Source organism: Pseudonaja textilis, chromosome 3 (genome assembly GCF_049901715.1).
Source record: "Pseudonaja textilis isolate UNSWEBS1 chromosome 3, rPseTex1.2, whole genome shotgun sequence".
Lineage (NCBI taxonomy): Eukaryota > Metazoa > Chordata > Lepidosauria > Squamata > Elapidae > Pseudonaja > Pseudonaja textilis.
This window is the reverse complement of record NC_141992.1, coordinates 52,503,426-52,520,773: the sequence shown is the minus strand read 5'-3', so window position 1 is coordinate 52,520,773 and position 17,348 is coordinate 52,503,426. Positions and strand designations below refer to the sequence as shown.

The following is a 17,348-nucleotide window of genomic DNA, read 5'->3' as shown; positions in this document are numbered from 1 at the left end:
ATTCCAAAGATGAGATGTTCTTAAACTGCACAAGAACAAACTATCCTTATTTTTTAAAAGACAAAACTGATAGGTATATTGCAATTAACACCCTACTCTTCTTGCTTTTGGAACAATGGCTCAAAAACATTTTTTTAAGAGTGAGGTGGCTATAAAAGTTAGGTGGGAAAAAAAACAGAGGACCAATTTGAAATTGACTAGAAAATCAAATAGGCATTTTTTTTCCTAGCTGTGTTGCAAAAGAAAAGTCATCACTATAAACTTTACTCAGAATATTGTAATTGGTTTCTGTTGTCAAAAGCCTTACAAGACATCTCCCCACACGCAGCACAGATATTGTCACTTCAATTTTACAAAAGACAGACTTGTCAAGCATCTCTTAACAGACCAATAAAAATCTTCACAGGCTCAAGTCATTTAGCCTCCCTAAGAAAAAAGGGGAAGGGAAAAAAAGGGTTGCAAGCATTTACAGACCTGGCAATATCAGGACCTCACTGGACAGTTTTTTCCACCTGGAAACCAAGAAGCTGACAAACTAAACCAAGGGAATCCTGTGGTCTTCTATCCAATCATGAGCCAAGAGATCTCCAGGATATACCTGGGGCAATAGAGAAGGAAGCTACACAGTCACTGAGGCCACCAGTATTTCATAGTTTCTCCATCTGAGCCACAATCCTATAAGATTCTAGGCTTGGAACCAGCTTGGGCTGTACCAATCACAGCTACGTAGGGGGAGAGGGAGGAGACAGTCCCAAAGCTGCAGCCACTGCCAAGAGACAGGCAGAGCAGCACAACTGAAAGAAGCCACCAATGGTCAGCCAGCCAAGCTATTTCCTAACCTCAAAGTAAGGAAGAATTAACTCTTGAAGGACCAGAGAAGATTATGGCTATATTTTAGGCACTCTCTCTTTCACCCTACAGTGGAATGCCAATAAACCGGGATTTCCAAAAGTCAAAGCATACAGCACCACATACCGGTCATTTGGGGGTAGTAAGGAAAAGTGAGCCTCAAAAAAAAAAGCTGTTCTGACTTTAAGCATATGTCCACATGTCTCTTTGCACACAGGTGCAACTAAAATAAACAAATCTGCTTTCTTTTCCTTCAAGAGTTGTTAAAAGCAGTCTAATATATTCTTTGCCACATGGTTTTCACTCTTCAGCTCTGTGATATTCAGTCCTACCTCCTAAGTCCATTCCACCTGGAATCCAAAGGCTAAAAGCAGCCACTAAAACATTCCAACAAGCCACTTCTAATCATCAGGCATTGTTACTTCCCAAACTATGCTGCATTATCTAATTTACTCGGCTACCATAATCTTTCAAATATGTGAAGCCAACTGGGAACTGAAATTGGTTTGGTTTTAAGAAATGACCAGGAGAAAAAAGGCAAAAATCTGCAGACAATAGACGCAAATTGAGGGTGGAAACAGGGCAAGCTTTATTTCCAAGAGCTGTAATCACCGAATATTTATCAACAATGACTTCCAAGGAGCAGCTGTCTCCCCCCACTCCTCTGGATATCATGGAAGTCTATTTCTCCGCTGTCCAAGATATAAAAGGCCTGGAGCGTCACAGTGGCAAGCATTTCATCTCCCTCCCTGGTCTTCAAAGGCAGCCAGGCAGCAGAGTTGAAAACCATCCCAAGCAAATTCTATCTGGAAGCTTACAGCAATACCCTGATGATGTTCAGATGGGCACACAAGGCTACATTCACAGTTCATCATTCAGGACTGCTTCATGCAGGTGCTGCAAAAATTCAGATGGCCAGGAGAAGGCAACAAACAGATACGGAATAAATACCTTTTACCTTTTGCTGCCACCTCATAATCATCTGGACCCTCACAGATCTCATAGCGGGGTTCACACAATGCATTGCCTTAGTGCAAGATGCAAAGCTGTCTACATATAGAAGCTGATTTCTCAGCAATCTAAACAGAAATTAAATTCCTGTTGCTGAAAAAAAATAAGCCATGATACAATTCCCAATAGATTCTTTCCAATCTCCTTCACCTCCTAGTAAGGACCAATGTTTTATATTGACTAGCTAGAAAGTTACTTGAAATATATTACACTTTTCATCTATTTTTGTTTTTGTTTTAGTTTACTTTATTGTCATTGCACCTCCTACAACGAAATCAAACACCATCTTCAGTGCACATCATGACCATGACCATGAAAATAAACACAAACACACATCCTTCAGCCTTCACACATTGAACCGGAAACGCCCGACACCACACCAACACTGCACTATACAGCAGAATTCAAAACAGCTACTGCCCTGGGATAGAAGCTGTTTTTCAGCCTATTTGTCCTTGTTTTTATTATTCTGTACCATCTGGCAGATGGTAATAGTTCAAAAAAAACCCGGTTCCCAGGATGAGATGGATCTTTGAGAATGTTTTGAACTTTCTTAAGGCAGTGGGAGCTATAAAGCTCTTCCAAAGAGGGGAGAGGACAACCAATGATCTTCTGGGCAATGACAGTAACCCTCTGGAGTGCTTTCCTATCTGCCATTGTGCAATTGGCAAACCATACAGAAGTGCAGTTGTTAAAATGCTCTCTAAGGTGCAGCAGTAGAAGGTCACCAGCAGTTTTCCATTCACTTGTTGTTTTCTGAGAAGTCTCAGGTAGTATAATCTCTGCTGGGCCCTTTTGACCAGGGCTGCAATGTGGGTACCCCAGGTCATGTCCTCTTTAAGGGTAACACCCAGAAAGTTAAAACTGGCCACTTGCTCCACTCGGTCTCCATTGATAAGCAAGGGCTGGATGTCTGATCTGTTCCTTCTATAATCCACTATAAGCTCCTTGGTCTTATTGGTGTTGAGGACCAAGTTATTGTCTCCATACCACAAAAGCAACCGGTCCACCTCATCTCGGTAGGCAGATTCATCCCCCCCAGGAGATAAGTCCCACGACTGTTGTATCATCTGCAAATTTAGCAATAGTATTACTGGTATGAGTGGGAATGCAGTCATGCACATAAAGAGTATAGGGTAGGGGACTCAACACGCAACCCTGTGGTGTACCACTGTTAAGAATAAGGGCTGAAGACGTATGATTACCTAATCTGACCCTCTGTGAGCGGCCAGACAGGAAATCCATAATCCAAAGGCAGATTGAACTGGAAAGCCCAAGGTCCAGAAGTTTAGACACTAGTCTATGTGGAAGAATTGTGTTAAACACAGAACTAAAATCCACAAAAAGCACCCTCACATAGCACCCCCGCTGTTCTAGATGAGTCAGAGCAGTGTGAAGAGTGATGGCTATCGTGTTCTCTGTAGATCTATTTCAAACATACATCAGTTCTAGGATCTGCTTACAAACAGAGCAAGGGAATGATGTACAAAATTAAAAAGTAATTTTTTTATATGGATTTTGAAGAATCCAACTTTATCCCACACGGTACCTTTCAGATATGCTGGATAACAATTGCCATAATTTTCAATTACCTATAACACCCAATGACCTGAATATCCCAAAATTGGGGAAACTAATATATCTTTGGGACGATGGAATGAACAGAGTATGACAAATAGTTCTAAACATATAGTAGCATTTACCAAGAACTTGCCCACTTTCCAAGCTACATATACAAAAATTTTGCTCGCTTATTTTAGTCCAGGTACTATAAAAATGGGTCTTTTCCTTATATCATTTCCCTAAAAAATGAAATATTGTTTTACAATTACTGCAAAGTGGTCAACATTTTAGAGTGGACATACTGAACACTTTCCAAACATTAATTGTAAAAGGCACTAAGCCGCAAGTTAATTACCATAAGACTAAAAAGCAAGTTCGAATAATACTTATGTTTCTGCAGCAAATAATTATTGTTGATGTTGCAGCAACAAAAGAAATTGTTTCAATTTAACTTCTGCATGCCTCATATAGAACAATCTAAGGAAATGTAATTGTAAGCCTCACATATGAAAATCCTCATTGGAACCCTGATTTAAATAATTGCAGAAAACTCAAGGTTGTTTTAAAAAATTCAGGAGTAAGCTTAACTGCTGTAAAATTAAATGTCAAAACCTTTCGGCTACAAGGTTGCTCTAAGCAGTTTCCTGTTCTTGACAGCTTAAAAGAGAAACACTAAAAGAATATTTTTAGTGAGCTGGCCTTGCAAAGACTAGGAATAAAACCCAAACAAAACTAAAATATCCAGTTTTATAGGGCCTGTACTAATATTCAAACAAAACACTTCTGCAATCTGCATGCTTGGATTGTACAAGCTTATGTTCTCAGAAATATGCAGAACGCTTATTTGATAGATATGAATAAGACAGCTGAAAGGAATGAATGGTCACTGACTGAAGTATGACCTGGGGTGGGTTTCAGGGGTGGGTTTCAAATAATATAACAACCAGTTCTCTGCCCAGTTCCTGGGTGGGCATGGCCATGGTGGGTGTGGCCTAGTCAGCCTCCTGCACCACCCCGGGAGCAAAAATAGGCCACGGGGTGGGGGGGGGCGTTTTCACCCTCCCCGGACTCCGGAAGCTCTCTGGAGGCCAGAAACAGGCCTGTTTCTGGCCTTCCGGAAGGCCCATTTTTTGCCCTCCCTGGGCTCCAGAGGTTTTCTTTGAGTCTCTGGGAGGTCTTTTTTACCCACCCCAAGCCTCTGCACGAACCCCGCACTTACCTGTGATCCAAAACAGGCTGCGTGGGGACTCCTGGGAGGGGTGGGGTGGGTTGGGCCAGCCAGGGTGGGATTAAAATTAACAACCGGTTCACTTGAACAGTGCAAACCGGTAGCAGCGCACTCCTGACCTGATCCTACAACCGATCTGCACAGGAGATATGAATTTTGTCTTCTATATTGCCTGTATATTGCATAAAGGAACATTATGAAGGTTGTACTGCCCAGAGAAAAGTACCAGAGATAAAAATGAAAGATTAACAATATGTTCACTTAGAAGTAAGACACCTGATCCCAACCAAATACAAGCAGTGCTCGACTTACCATTGAGCCCAAAATTTCCATTGCTAAGCAAAACAGTTGTTAAGTGGTTTTCCCCCATTTTACCATCTTTCTTGCCACCGTTGTTAAGTGAATCACTGCAATCTTTCAGTTAGTAACATGGTAATTAAGTGAATCTGGCTTTGTTTATCCAAAGGTTACAAAAGTTGATCACATGACCCTGGGACACTGAAACCATATAAATACATGCCAAGTGCCACGAGTCTAGATTTTGATCACGTGATTGCAGGGATGCTTCAACAGTGGTTAAGAGTGAAAAACGATTATAAGTCACTTGTTCAGTGCCTTTGCAACTTTGAATGATCCCTAAATGAATGGTTGTGAGTCAAGGACTACTTGTAATATACAGAGTCTGAATCAGCTTGTAGCCATGGGTAAGAAAATAACAGGCGCTGAAAGAAACACACAGAGTCTCCATAGAAAAATGGGCCGCCTAAACCCTTAATCACATGAATCCAGCAACCTTCCCACCCTCTTCCGAGGTCGTACTCAAATTACAGAACTGATCAAACTATACCCATTGTGGCAACTGCTCATTTTTTTCTGGGAAATCAATTCAGCAATTATCTTTGAAAAGTTTGCTGGATTATGTACAACTCAAGGACACGTTAGGGCTGCCTGGCCTTCATTCTCTGTGTATACAGCATCTCTACTCAATACAATCACAAGGACCGTAAGTGGGGAAAGCCATAGCCGAGAACAGTGAACGAAAGAGGCCCATTTCACAGATATCCCAGTTTAGTCAAGCAAATGAATTTTGTTATTCTGTCAATTCCTGACAGAGCTTCTGCATGTCACTTTTTTTTTCCTTCCAGGAATGAAGAAATTATGGAGAAGGCTTCAATATATTTATATTTGTTTTTCTTGGAGTGAAACAGAAAACAGCAAAATGTAACCGGTCTACCACACACAGTTGGTTAAGCTTCGTTTCTTAAGCCTTAAATTGAGAAAGGTCAGAAAATATTAAGCTATATATAGCAGCACCTCTTCCTGTTATGAACCATTTTCTTCACAGAAATACTTTAGTTTTAAACCAGACACCACTGCAGTTATAATCTCCAGCAATAACTGCTAATTGCTGTAGCACCTGGATTAACATGTTAGTCAACATGATGCTGTTAAAGCCAGTTGTGTTCACAGAACAAGAAACTGAGGCCCACCAGCACCCAGAAGGCCTCAACCTCCTGTTGAAAATTCTCTGCAAATTATCCATTTGCACTGAAGACGTTACCTAGGCAGACAATGAAACACCTGTACAAAAGCAACCAAGTTCAGAAAGGATTCCATAACTGTCCATTTGTTCAGATATCTGACAAGAAAGAAGCTATCAGAAAGAGAAGCAGTGAGCCCTCAGGCTAATTTCAGTCCTACCCACTCCCCACTTCAGCAATTATCCAACTTTTTTTAAAAAAAATCCCACCCACATCTTCTGCATTGCACCAGATCTCTCTGTCTTCAATTTCAACCCAATCTCAAGTTTTTGTGAGGCAGATGCCATCTCATTTTAGGATTTTTTTTTCTTTTAAAGAAACGCTATCAGGCATCAGAAGGAATCAAAGCTGAATTCAGAGGCACAGAGTAAGCTCCTCAGCCACACTGCTGGATCTGACAGAAACAAATGAAAAATCTATATTTTCCTACGATTTGAAATTAATTATGCAGAGGCCTTCATTCCAAGACGAGTATCAATGGCAACGTTTGCTTCATTGAACAGGTTCTTGTATTTCCACTGTGAGTTGAAAAATTTTAAGGGCTGTCCCATTTTTAATACATCTTTGTTTACATGTAAAAGCAATATTTACATGTAAAAATTAAAAAAAAAAAGAGAACTAAGAAATACTGGCTCAACAATCACAGCAGAAATGTCAGGCACCAACCCGCTCACCTAAGAGGATTGTTATAGAGGAAATAACGGGTGGGTGGGAGATATAGTACTGCATGGACCGCCTTGAATTTTTGGGAGAGAAGACAGAAACTTACAACAAAGCATTTGATGCTGCCATCAGGTGCATTTTTGGTGTGTGTCTATCATAGGAAACAATTGCTACATTTAAACCAGAATTTTTGAATCAGTTTCTGTAGGGCAGTGAAATAATACCTCACCAGAAGTATTTCCTAATCTTCTTTCTGCTTATAAATGAAGGCTTGTAAAACAATACATTTTTGGATTTGCTTTACATTGAGCAATCAGAATTCGTTGCTGTTGTTTTTTCAGGTGGCCTGCTGTTCTGTATTTCTTCATGTTTTTCCAATATGTTTTTGTTTACTATAAACTACCTGGAGCCATAATGGTGACTAAGCAAAAAGAAAACAATGTTGTGTGCAAATTAAAAGAGGGCGGGGAAGGAAAAATTACAAAATTTAGTCTATTTCTGTCTTGCACACACAAACACAACAGCTCAGAAAAGGAATTAGCATTGCTAAGAAGAAAGAGATTTTTTCCATTAAACTGAGAAAGGAGAATGGTTGTCTTAAATGTTGCTCAAGCAGAATCCCCAACAGCCTCAACAAGTATGACCAGTTGTGAGGAATCCTATTCAAAGCAGAACTAGGCTTAATATTTCTAAAGTCAACACCAATGGCCTGTCTAGTCATTCTTTTACAGCTCTACAAATAGCTGTAATAGTTGTTTATTTTAAAAGAATCCCATTCTATTTGACTCCAATTGTGGTAAACTGACAACATAGTTGGGAAACAGATGAAAATTGTGGTGTAAGTCCTAAAACAGATCTACTGCATTTTTAAAAAACACCTTGACAAAATGCATACATATTTCTCCCTCATGCGGGAGTCATATGATCCTATCTACTTTGCAAGTCAGAGCCACAAAATGTTAAATGTACCACTAAAAAGATGCCAACCACTGTCCTAATCCTAAACTGCACCCTCATTCCAGGGTGCAACTTATCTTTCTCAATCAGCACTTCTACCACTCATAGCCTAGAGAAGTGTAACTCTCACCTCCACATTTCATCTTCAACATCTATCATCTGTCTGGCCCAGTGTTTCTTAAACTTTTTGCTCTTGAGGTCTCTTCCTGCTTTTAAAAAAATATAGAAGACCAAAAAAGGTTTTGTTTCTATTTATCAACTTGCTATCATAAAAAATTAAAACTGATGCATTTGCAGAATATTTAATGAATCATGTAAAATAACAATATTAAACCAATTAGATATTAATATAAAATGTTTTTCATGAAAAAATAAAAATAATATTATTTTAACTTTTTTCAAATATTGTTAATATCTGCCAAATAATTTTGACTTCACAGATCTCTGAAAGAGCCTTGTGGGAATGCCCCCCAGGGGTCCTCAGCCACATTTTAACAAGCAATTCCCTAACCTGTGGTGGTGGGTGGTGCACATCCATCTGGGACTGAAGGAACACACTGAAATGGTTGTGTTGCTATAGAACTCCCAGATGAGAAACACTTTTTAAGTCACACAGTATGATCATTCTGAGCCTCAGGATTTTCACTTCTGAGTTTAAAACCAGTAAATATGCTTGTCTTCCAGAAATGTTCTGAGAGAACTAGTCAATATTATTTTTAAGTTTTAAAAATAGAGAAGTTCTGAGCAAAAATATTTTGGCTGCCAGAGAAAAGTTAACTCAAAGGATATGGCTGGCGATTACTGTTTGAAGATTTGCTGTATCTTTCCCTAGTTTTGTATCAAACTAAATGCACATCACAAATTATCATTTATGTATTTATGTAAATACAGTCATGTATTTCACTTGTTATTCATGTTCCTCACTTGGAGGAAAAAAAGATTCTGGTTTGCAACTTTTTATCATTTTCTCTAATATATCCTATTTATTCTTTTTGTAACCTTCGGTTAGGTGAAACCATGTAACATCAGTCCAAATTTTTTGAATTAGCTATCTCAAATGGCCTAACTTAAAGAATGCATCCAAAGTTTGGGTTTTATTACTCTCATAGGATTGAAATTTGGCAAAGTTATAGCCACTGCAATGCCCCATTGCCATGGTCAGCTGCAATCACATGGTTATCATTTTCAACACTTTCTGCCAGGTTCCCACAAGGAAAAGCAACGGGGAAGCCAATAGGAAGTCAGAAGTCACTCTCATTTCCACTGCTTTTTCGTCTACCCTTGGCCATTCTGTTTCCCTATTTAGGTAAAGAAATATCTGTGAAATGATCACCCAACAGGTTAAGGGTTAATGGCTGTCTAGTTCTTCTTAAAAACTTACTGTTGCTTTTGAAGTTCTTTTTTATAGTCTTTTTATGCTAGGTTAAAATGGAACCTCTCCTCCTTTGGATTGCAATAATATATCTTTCTGGTAGGAAATTTCATTATACACTGAGGACTTTGGCATAAACATGAAAAGTATGGCTTTTCCGCTGGCTTAAAAATAAATCCATCTGATTTCACATAGAAAAGCAACAAAGCTGGGACCCTTAACCAAGAGAAGCCGAATCAATGATTCACATGAAACTTCAGTGGAACTGCATACAATTCTTGGTCTTGCTCAGTTCCCAAACCAATTAGGGTCAGAAAAACAAAGGGTAATTTAGTTATATTGACTAGAACAGTGAATTACTCAACTGTTCCATTAATGGATTTTATATGTGGGGTAGCATAAAAAGATAGATTCTGAGAATTACAAACGAAAGAGGGTGGGTGGTCTCTGATTCCCTGCTCATTTCTGTATTTGAGGCAGACCTGCATAGTTCTAGGAATCACTTGGAGCAGCCTTCCCCAACTACATGATTTCTATATATTTTTGGCTCAATCTTTTATCACACAAAGCTCCTCCTTTGGACATGTTCCCACGGAAGTCAGTGGGAATTGTAGTGCAATACATGCTGAAGATCTGGCTAAGTAGAGCTGGCTCAGAGTCTTTCTTCATAATTTGCAATAGTTTTTTGAATTAATGTTGTTGTTCCATAAAATAGGTTCAACCTCTTGTGATTTTGCATGGATCTATTTTTTTGTAACTTCAAAAAAGTTCATTTTTCAAAAATAAAATATGTTTATATTATATACAGATTTATGAGTATTCTTTCAAATAGTGGTACCTTGGTATTCAACCATTTTTAACACTTATCAAATTTGGTATTCAAAGCATTTTGACATGAAAATTTTGTCTCAGTACTTATTGTTTGTTTGGTACTCAGTGTACATGCTAGAACTTGTGCCACTTGCCTTATGATTCACTACATTATTCCTTATGGGAAAAAATTGTTTGATTCTCTTCAGTTTTGGTACTCATCACGCCTCCCAGAACCAATTAATGATGAGTACTGAGGTACCACTGTACTGAAAGATACACACACATTTCTAATTTGTTGGTGCAGTAGTTAGAATGAAGTATGGCTGGTTGACTGTGCCCACAGTCTAGACTTCAATCCTGACCGGCTCCAAGTTGACTCAGCCTTCCATCCTTCCGAGATCGGTAAAATGAGGATCCAGATTGTTGGGGCCAATATGCTGATTCTGTAAACTGCTTAGAGTGGGCTGTAAAAAAGCACCGTGAAGCGGTATATAAGTCTAAGAGCTACTGCTATTTTGTTTGCTTCTTGGATATTATAATGAGCTCAATAATAAAAAGAGCACATTAACTCTCTGTTTAGTGTTGTTTATTACATGCAGAAGTTTTTGAAGTGTTGACATTTTGTAATATTAGCAGGGACTGCTGCCTGTTTATCACAGGAATGACAATCCCTATGGATACTTCTCATGGCTTTCGATTCTACATAATGAACCCCACAACAAGAGCCAGACGGAGAAGCAGCCTCCCCAAATTAGACTGTAAGTAGGATCTTCAAATGCTGACTGATGAAAAACTGAGAGTCACATTGCTGGAGAAAACAAGATTTCAGAAACATTGTGGATCAATTTCAGTATATGGCATTGAGACTGAAACCTTATTCAGGGGAAGCTTCCCCAGCCAGGATGAAAAGAAATGACACAAGAAGTTACAATAAACCCACTGTCTAGTTTTTGTTTATTTATGGCATCAAACCTGAGAGCAGACATTTTAGAATGATGAAATATTGAGAAAACAGAAAAGGGAATAGATAAAAAGGATTCTCATATTCATCAGCACACTGCACATACTTTCTGATATCTCTTACACTGAATTGATCAACTGCTACCTGATTCTTTTCAGAACAGACACACCTACAAATATATAAAGCCATCCAAAGTATCAGAGAGCTAGTTAGATGAACTGTAATTATCAACTGTATGGTGGAAATTTATTACTTCAAGGGAAGAGAAAGTGGATCTTGTTAAGGCAACATTAAAAGAAGCCAGATGGAGCAGCAATTAGTAGGAGCACATACAACATCTTGTGTTAACCAGAGATCCCTACGCTGCAGAAGTACTTGCACATGAAGATTGTGTATGTCATATCCATGGAGTTTTTTTAAATGCCCCCTATTTGCTTTTATTTTTTAAAGACAAAATATTCCAATTTCCAAGACTTGCATATTTGGAAATATCATTTCCATTCCTCTTGTCTAAAGCTCTGCAGGTCCTCCTACCATACCCTGAATTAAGCCACAATGTACAAACTCAATACAGAAAAAAGCAGTTTAATTTTTCAGCAGGAGTATTATTTATTCACCTACTCAAGCGACTTAGGTGGCATACCCAGGTGTATCTTTTGCCACAATCATATTGGGGAATGTGCCTACTTACACCCTACTAACTTCTCTTTCCAAATGCTAAAGTGTAAGTTCTTCAAGATAGACCAGTTTAAGGACTTCTGGTTTGAGCTTCTTCGGCAATGGACCAAAATCCGCAATCGTGCATGGTTTCGATCCGTGCTCGCCGCCAGAGAGCCCCGAACTGGCTGGATTCGGGGCTAAGCCATCCCATAGAGGTGATGAAGAGGAGGGAGACCGCCAGCAGGGTCGAGGAGAGCCGCATCTCTCCTCCTCAGATGGCCATTACTCCCTTTCGCGAAGGTGGTTGCAGCAGTGGTCAGAAATGTCCACCTCAAAGAAGAACTCGACCGGAAAAGAATGTGCAGGAGGAAGATAAGAAGAGAAAGTTTTGGTTGACTGGGTTAAACTGAAAAAGCAACAATGTAAGGTACCCTGGAATTTGAACTATAAAAAATAACATTGTTCCCAAAGAAGACTTTGAAGCAGTGAAAGGGAGAGGGAAGGAAAAGGATTTGGGTTTTTTTCTTCCCTTCCTTATACTGACAACTAAGAGATTTAAGTAAGAAATTGACAAAAATCCACTTTGACATCAATAGGCATTTAAGCTGAAAATAAAATGTCAAAGGGATAATAAAGACTTTTGGATACTCAAAAACCTTTAAAAGCAGGAAAGGAGAGAAAAGGAAAGAATGAAAGGGCGGGATCTGGAAAAATGGAGGAGACTGGCTGGAACTAAAAGGAACTTACAGTGAAACCTTAACAAGATTCCTAAAAGATACATTCTAACTGAAACTTTGTAACAAAATAATAGAACCCCAGGAAGAGAAAGTAGAAAAAAGAAGCAAGAAGAAACAGCTTTGGATTATTTGGATTGCTTGGTGATTTTTGGCTATTGGATTTAAATGACTAAAATCAATCGGGTGGTTGTTTAAAAGTGTTTAAAATGGCATCACTTTTAGAAGAACTGAAAATGGAACTTAAAAAACAGAAAGAAGATGCACAAGAAGGAAGAGGTTCTTTTGGCTTTGGATTTCAATTTTTAGAAATGGAGATTTGGAACTATGAGAAACAGCAAGAAACGCTTGTAGAACAAGAAGGCTGGGACAAAGAAGAAGCCACCTTTAATGATCAAGTAATTTTATGTGGGGGAAAAAAGGAAAGGGGGGAAAGAGAGTGAAAAGTTTAAGATTTGAAAAAAACAACCAAAAAAAGAATAGTTTGAAAAATAATTACAATATTAGGAAGCAACAGAAGAGAGGAACATAGAAGAGAGAATTAGAAGTAGAGAGACAAGGGGGCAAAAAGAGGAGGGAGAAGAAGAGAGGGAAGAAGGAAAGGAAAAGAAGTTATAAAAGACAGAAACAAGATATAAAGAAACAGGGAAAAGGTATAAGGATTGAAAGTATAAACCTATTTAGAGATAATGGGTGAAAATTTAATTGAAAAAGGGATTCTGCAAAGGTACATAAGATAGTATTGTTATATTAGAAATAGAAATGATTTTAGAAAATATGAAACAATGCATGATTAAAATGATGGAAAAAATACTTATTGTAATGCAGTGGAATGTTTGCTAATAAATGAAATAAAGTGAAGGAGAGAATGAAATTAGGAAAGGATGGGAACATTTTAATTATTATTAATGATTTATAAAAATATAAGTGAAGAAAAATATGGAAAAAAAAGAATTATGGAAAGTGTGTAAGCGTTCACAAGGAAGTATGATATTAAAATTGAAAAGATGTTAAAGATGTTAAGATTCTAACTAATATTAATGATAGAATGGAATTGGAATGAGTGTTTCATTTACTATTGTTATATACTGTGTATGTGTGTGTATGTATGTATGGATATGTATGTATGTATGTATGCATGTATGTATGTATTTATTTAAGAACATATAAGAATGTACCAAGCAGAATTCGATTGGAAGTTATGTACTATATTGAATGTTATAATTTTAAAGGCATAAATTGAAGTTTAAATAAGAGTTGAATGGATAAAATTTAAAAGATATAAAGGTGTCATACTCCAATAACTACAGGGGAAAATTTGTTTAATGAGAAAAGATAATATGAAATTGAAACAGGACAGACAAAAGTATAAATATAATGATTTTGGAAGGACATTGAAACTTAGAAAAAGATATATAATTGAATTTAGATATGAGATAATTAAAAATAAAGTTGAGAAAACCGAGGGAGGGGAAAAATTATGGAGAAAATGTTAAAATAGTAATAAGATATGGAATAGAAAAAAAGATGAATATGAAATTGAGTCTGTATGAAGAAGTGATAACCTGGGATCATGCTATTCTCAAAAAAAGATTTTTTATTTGTATTATGTTTTTGTGAAAAGCCAAATAAAATTTATATTAAAAAAAAAGATAGACCAGTTCAAGAAATGAATAGTTACTAGAATTTTATTTTAATGTTAAAAGGTATAACAGAATCTTGAAAGCCTGTTGGTATTTTCCCTCTCCGCCCTGCCCCCACAACTCATATAGAAAAAAGAATCCAGGCAAGGAAATTTTGAGTTTCTTTCTCACTCATTCCCCGTTTACTGGCTAAGCCAGTGTTTTTTAATAGTTGTGGAATATTTTTTCCTTCTCCTAGCTAGGAAATAGCTATTCACTTAAAAAAAATGTTTACTATGTTGCTTTTACTCAGTGGTATTTCTAGGCCATGGAGCTGTTTATGGTTGGTAAATAGAACAGCAATTCTGAAAAAGTGATTTGTGGATCATTAGTAGCCCATGAGGGCCCACCATGTACTCTACCAATCTTGCCACAGTGATTTAGTCGGCTGGTCACGTACTTACTCCTTCCCATCTTCTGCATTCAGTGGCAGTCAGTTGCCTCATAAAAATGGATCAATAGCCAAAACCTGTTTCATTGAAGCAATAATACTGGCAGCAAAGTGAGTAATAACATTCAGAACACTGGCAAAAATAAACAAGTCTCAAGTAGAGTTACTGACTATGAATCTATATGTAATGTGATAAGTGGAACTATGTTCTCACATAAAAACTGAAGAAGAAAAATCCAACAGAAGATATAATACAGTAATGAAAAAAAAAATATTTTTCGTTGAATGAAAGATCCCCTGACTTTTAACTACTTGGATTTAATGTAAACTTCCATGCTATTAATGACAAAAACGTAAGATTTTTTTTTATCTAATTGGCTGGCTCCTGCATTTTCTGAACATTTTTTAGAGATCCATGATTGCCTAGAATTTAAGAAACACTGCAGTAAGAGGCACCCTGCAGATCCTCCAGTGTCCAGTAAGCTTAAAACAAATTGCGAAATGTGCCTTCTTAGCTACACAACCTGGGAAGAAGAAAACATGGGCACCTTACAGTCACTGTAGAGCCAATCTTATAGATCATTGTGACATTAGAATGCAGTTAATTTATACAAGTTGGCTATGACACACACACACCAGCACCTGCAATTTCATATTATCTCAGTGAGTTTAACCTATAATTTAAAACATGCTCTCACCATTTACTTTGGACAGGTCTAACTTAACTAAAGCTCTGGATCTTAAAAACAACTAGAAAAAGCTACTGAACAGATTTCTGCCCATGTTATTAAATGAACAATTGGAAGCATCCTTCCTTCAACCAGCACATCTAATGAAAAGCTTCCCCAGGAAGCAAGTCACCTGTGACAAGAGTTTATGAAGCAATTATGGCATCAAATGTTTTTTTGGTACCTCCTACAATTTTTGTGCAATTGGCCTGAGTAGCATAAATGAAAACTACAACACCAAAGCTTTATCCTAATGTGTTTTACAGAAGGTTCATAGTAATGCTTTGTAGTCTGTATTACACAACCAGCTGCCATTGGGATGAGGACTGTGCGAAATTGCCAGGTCTCTCTCCCAAATTTAATGGCCCTTTTTGCATCTCTCCACTACACCCATTACAGCAAATTCCCAGAAACTCCAGTCAGCTTAAGAATACATAGGAAATCCCAACAGATTTGGTGCACTCCAGGCATATCAAAGCTGCCGGTATGCACAAAGAGAATGGGGTGTGTGTGTGTGTATTAAAGGGAGGAAAGAACAGACCTCATTATCTACACCTCCATCTGCAAACAAGCAATCCCTTCCTTTTCATTCTTCCCAGGCTGCCGTCCCACATAAAGTTACCAGGGATACCAGAATGAACCCAGGAAAACTTATTCCCAAATTTTAAAAATTGAGAAGTGTTGTTAAGAATCCAGCAAGGAAGCAACCATCTTTCCTGTTTGAATAAACACATCATTAAAAAAAATTCCGCAGGGATATGAATAAAAAGAATTCTGATTGCCAATTTATTCCCCCACCCCCACCCCCTTAAAGAGAACATGAATGCAGGAAAGAAGCAATCACAATTAATTTCGTGAGGAATGAATCTCCACTTTCTCCAGCACATAATACTGTAGAAGCCAGCGGGAAGCTTGGAGAAGCAATCCACAGATGCTCACCTCCTGGGCTGGGAGCCTGAAGGCTGGCCCGCTTCCTCAGTGGGGAGCCGCTCTTGGGGGGACCGACACCAGAAGACATTTTGCTCGCTCCCGATGCTCCGCCGAAGTCTTGCAACCGATGTTGCTGCAGCCACCGTGCTCCAAAAGAAGGCGGAGACAGTGTCGGGTTCGCCCCTTGCTATTGATCGATGGAGGCGCGTGGGAAAGACATAGGAAACTACGCAGAGCCGGGATGGATCGAGGGGGTCCCTCCCTCCCTCTACTCTCTCAATTCGCCGGCTGACGTTCCTTACAATACTTAACAGGGCAATAGCGCTTTTCATGCATTAATGGCGTAGCTCGGTGGTAGGCTTTTGTAAGACCCTCCCACCTTCCATGCTCCCTGCAGCTGAACAAGAACATGATGCTGCATTCTCCTTAAGCTGATGGAGAGCCACAAAAGATCGTAACAGCCAGGCCTAGTCCCCTAAACTGCTTTCACTAATATTTTCCCTTCCGCTTTTGCTTAGGCACCGCAGACAAGATGCTGCAAATTTGCCGGCTGAGAGGGCGCCAAAGGAGCCTCTCTCCCAAACCCAGGAATTCTGGAGGTCATCAATCCACCGCCAAAAAAAAATGGGGGCGGGGGGACATCAGGATGGCAGCCTTTATCCTTCACGGTCAGTGGAATGATGGCTCAACATGCTGGAAGAAGCCAGCCTAACAGGCTACTAAGAGCCTGGCTTGTTTAACCTCATTCACATCGCAGACAGAATCATTAACCAAGCGGCTGGCTTCCTACAGCTCCGTTCACTCGTAGACTAGTTTAGTCGCCCTGTTGGGTGACCTCCAACCAGCTATTTCTTGCTCATAAATCGCGATAAAACATTAAAGCCAGCCACGAATCGACCCATAATTCGACAGTTAGGGCTAAAGAAACCGAAGAAAGCGTCTTCTGGTTTAAAGAAAGCGGGAAACTGTTCAAATTACACTCCTGTTGCCCCCATGACGTTAAAAAGGCATGCATGGATTACTCCCCCACCCCCTCCCCGAAATAGCCGACGCCGCCATCATTTAAGCTGTAAAAATGCAACGGCTTTAAATGCAAAAAATTGCGCTTTGCCCCAAGCAGCATTTTCAAAAGCCTTCCTCTCAACCGGAAGCGGCCTACTTGGCGACGCGCGAGCAGCCTGGGAGTGAGGGCCAGCGCTTTGGAGGCGGGGAACAAGCCAGAAAGGGCTTCTGAGACGGGGTGGGGGCGTCTCCCTGCCGGGGAA

General features: G+C 39.0%; 1 protein-coding gene across 6 annotated transcripts in view; it reads right to left on the bottom strand.

Moving 5' to 3' along the window:
* Nucleotides 1-17,348, bottom strand: part of AMPD2 (adenosine monophosphate deaminase 2) — a 60,265-nt gene that overhangs the window by 41,225 nt on the left and 1,692 nt on the right. Inside the window, exon 1 of one of the 6 annotated variants that reach the window (XM_087929702.1) lies at nt 16,093-16,279. The exons of 3 other annotated variants lie outside the window; for them this stretch is intronic. In XM_087929702.1, the coding sequence (XP_087785828.1) occupies nt 16,093-16,171 (79 nt within the window). In that variant the 5' untranslated portion in view covers nt 16,172-16,279. Of the gene's footprint in view, nt 1-474; nt 681-16,092; nt 16,280-17,348 lie in introns of those variants that run through there. 2 more of the 6 variants (XM_087929701.1, XM_087929704.1) reach the window with 2 other exon arrangements.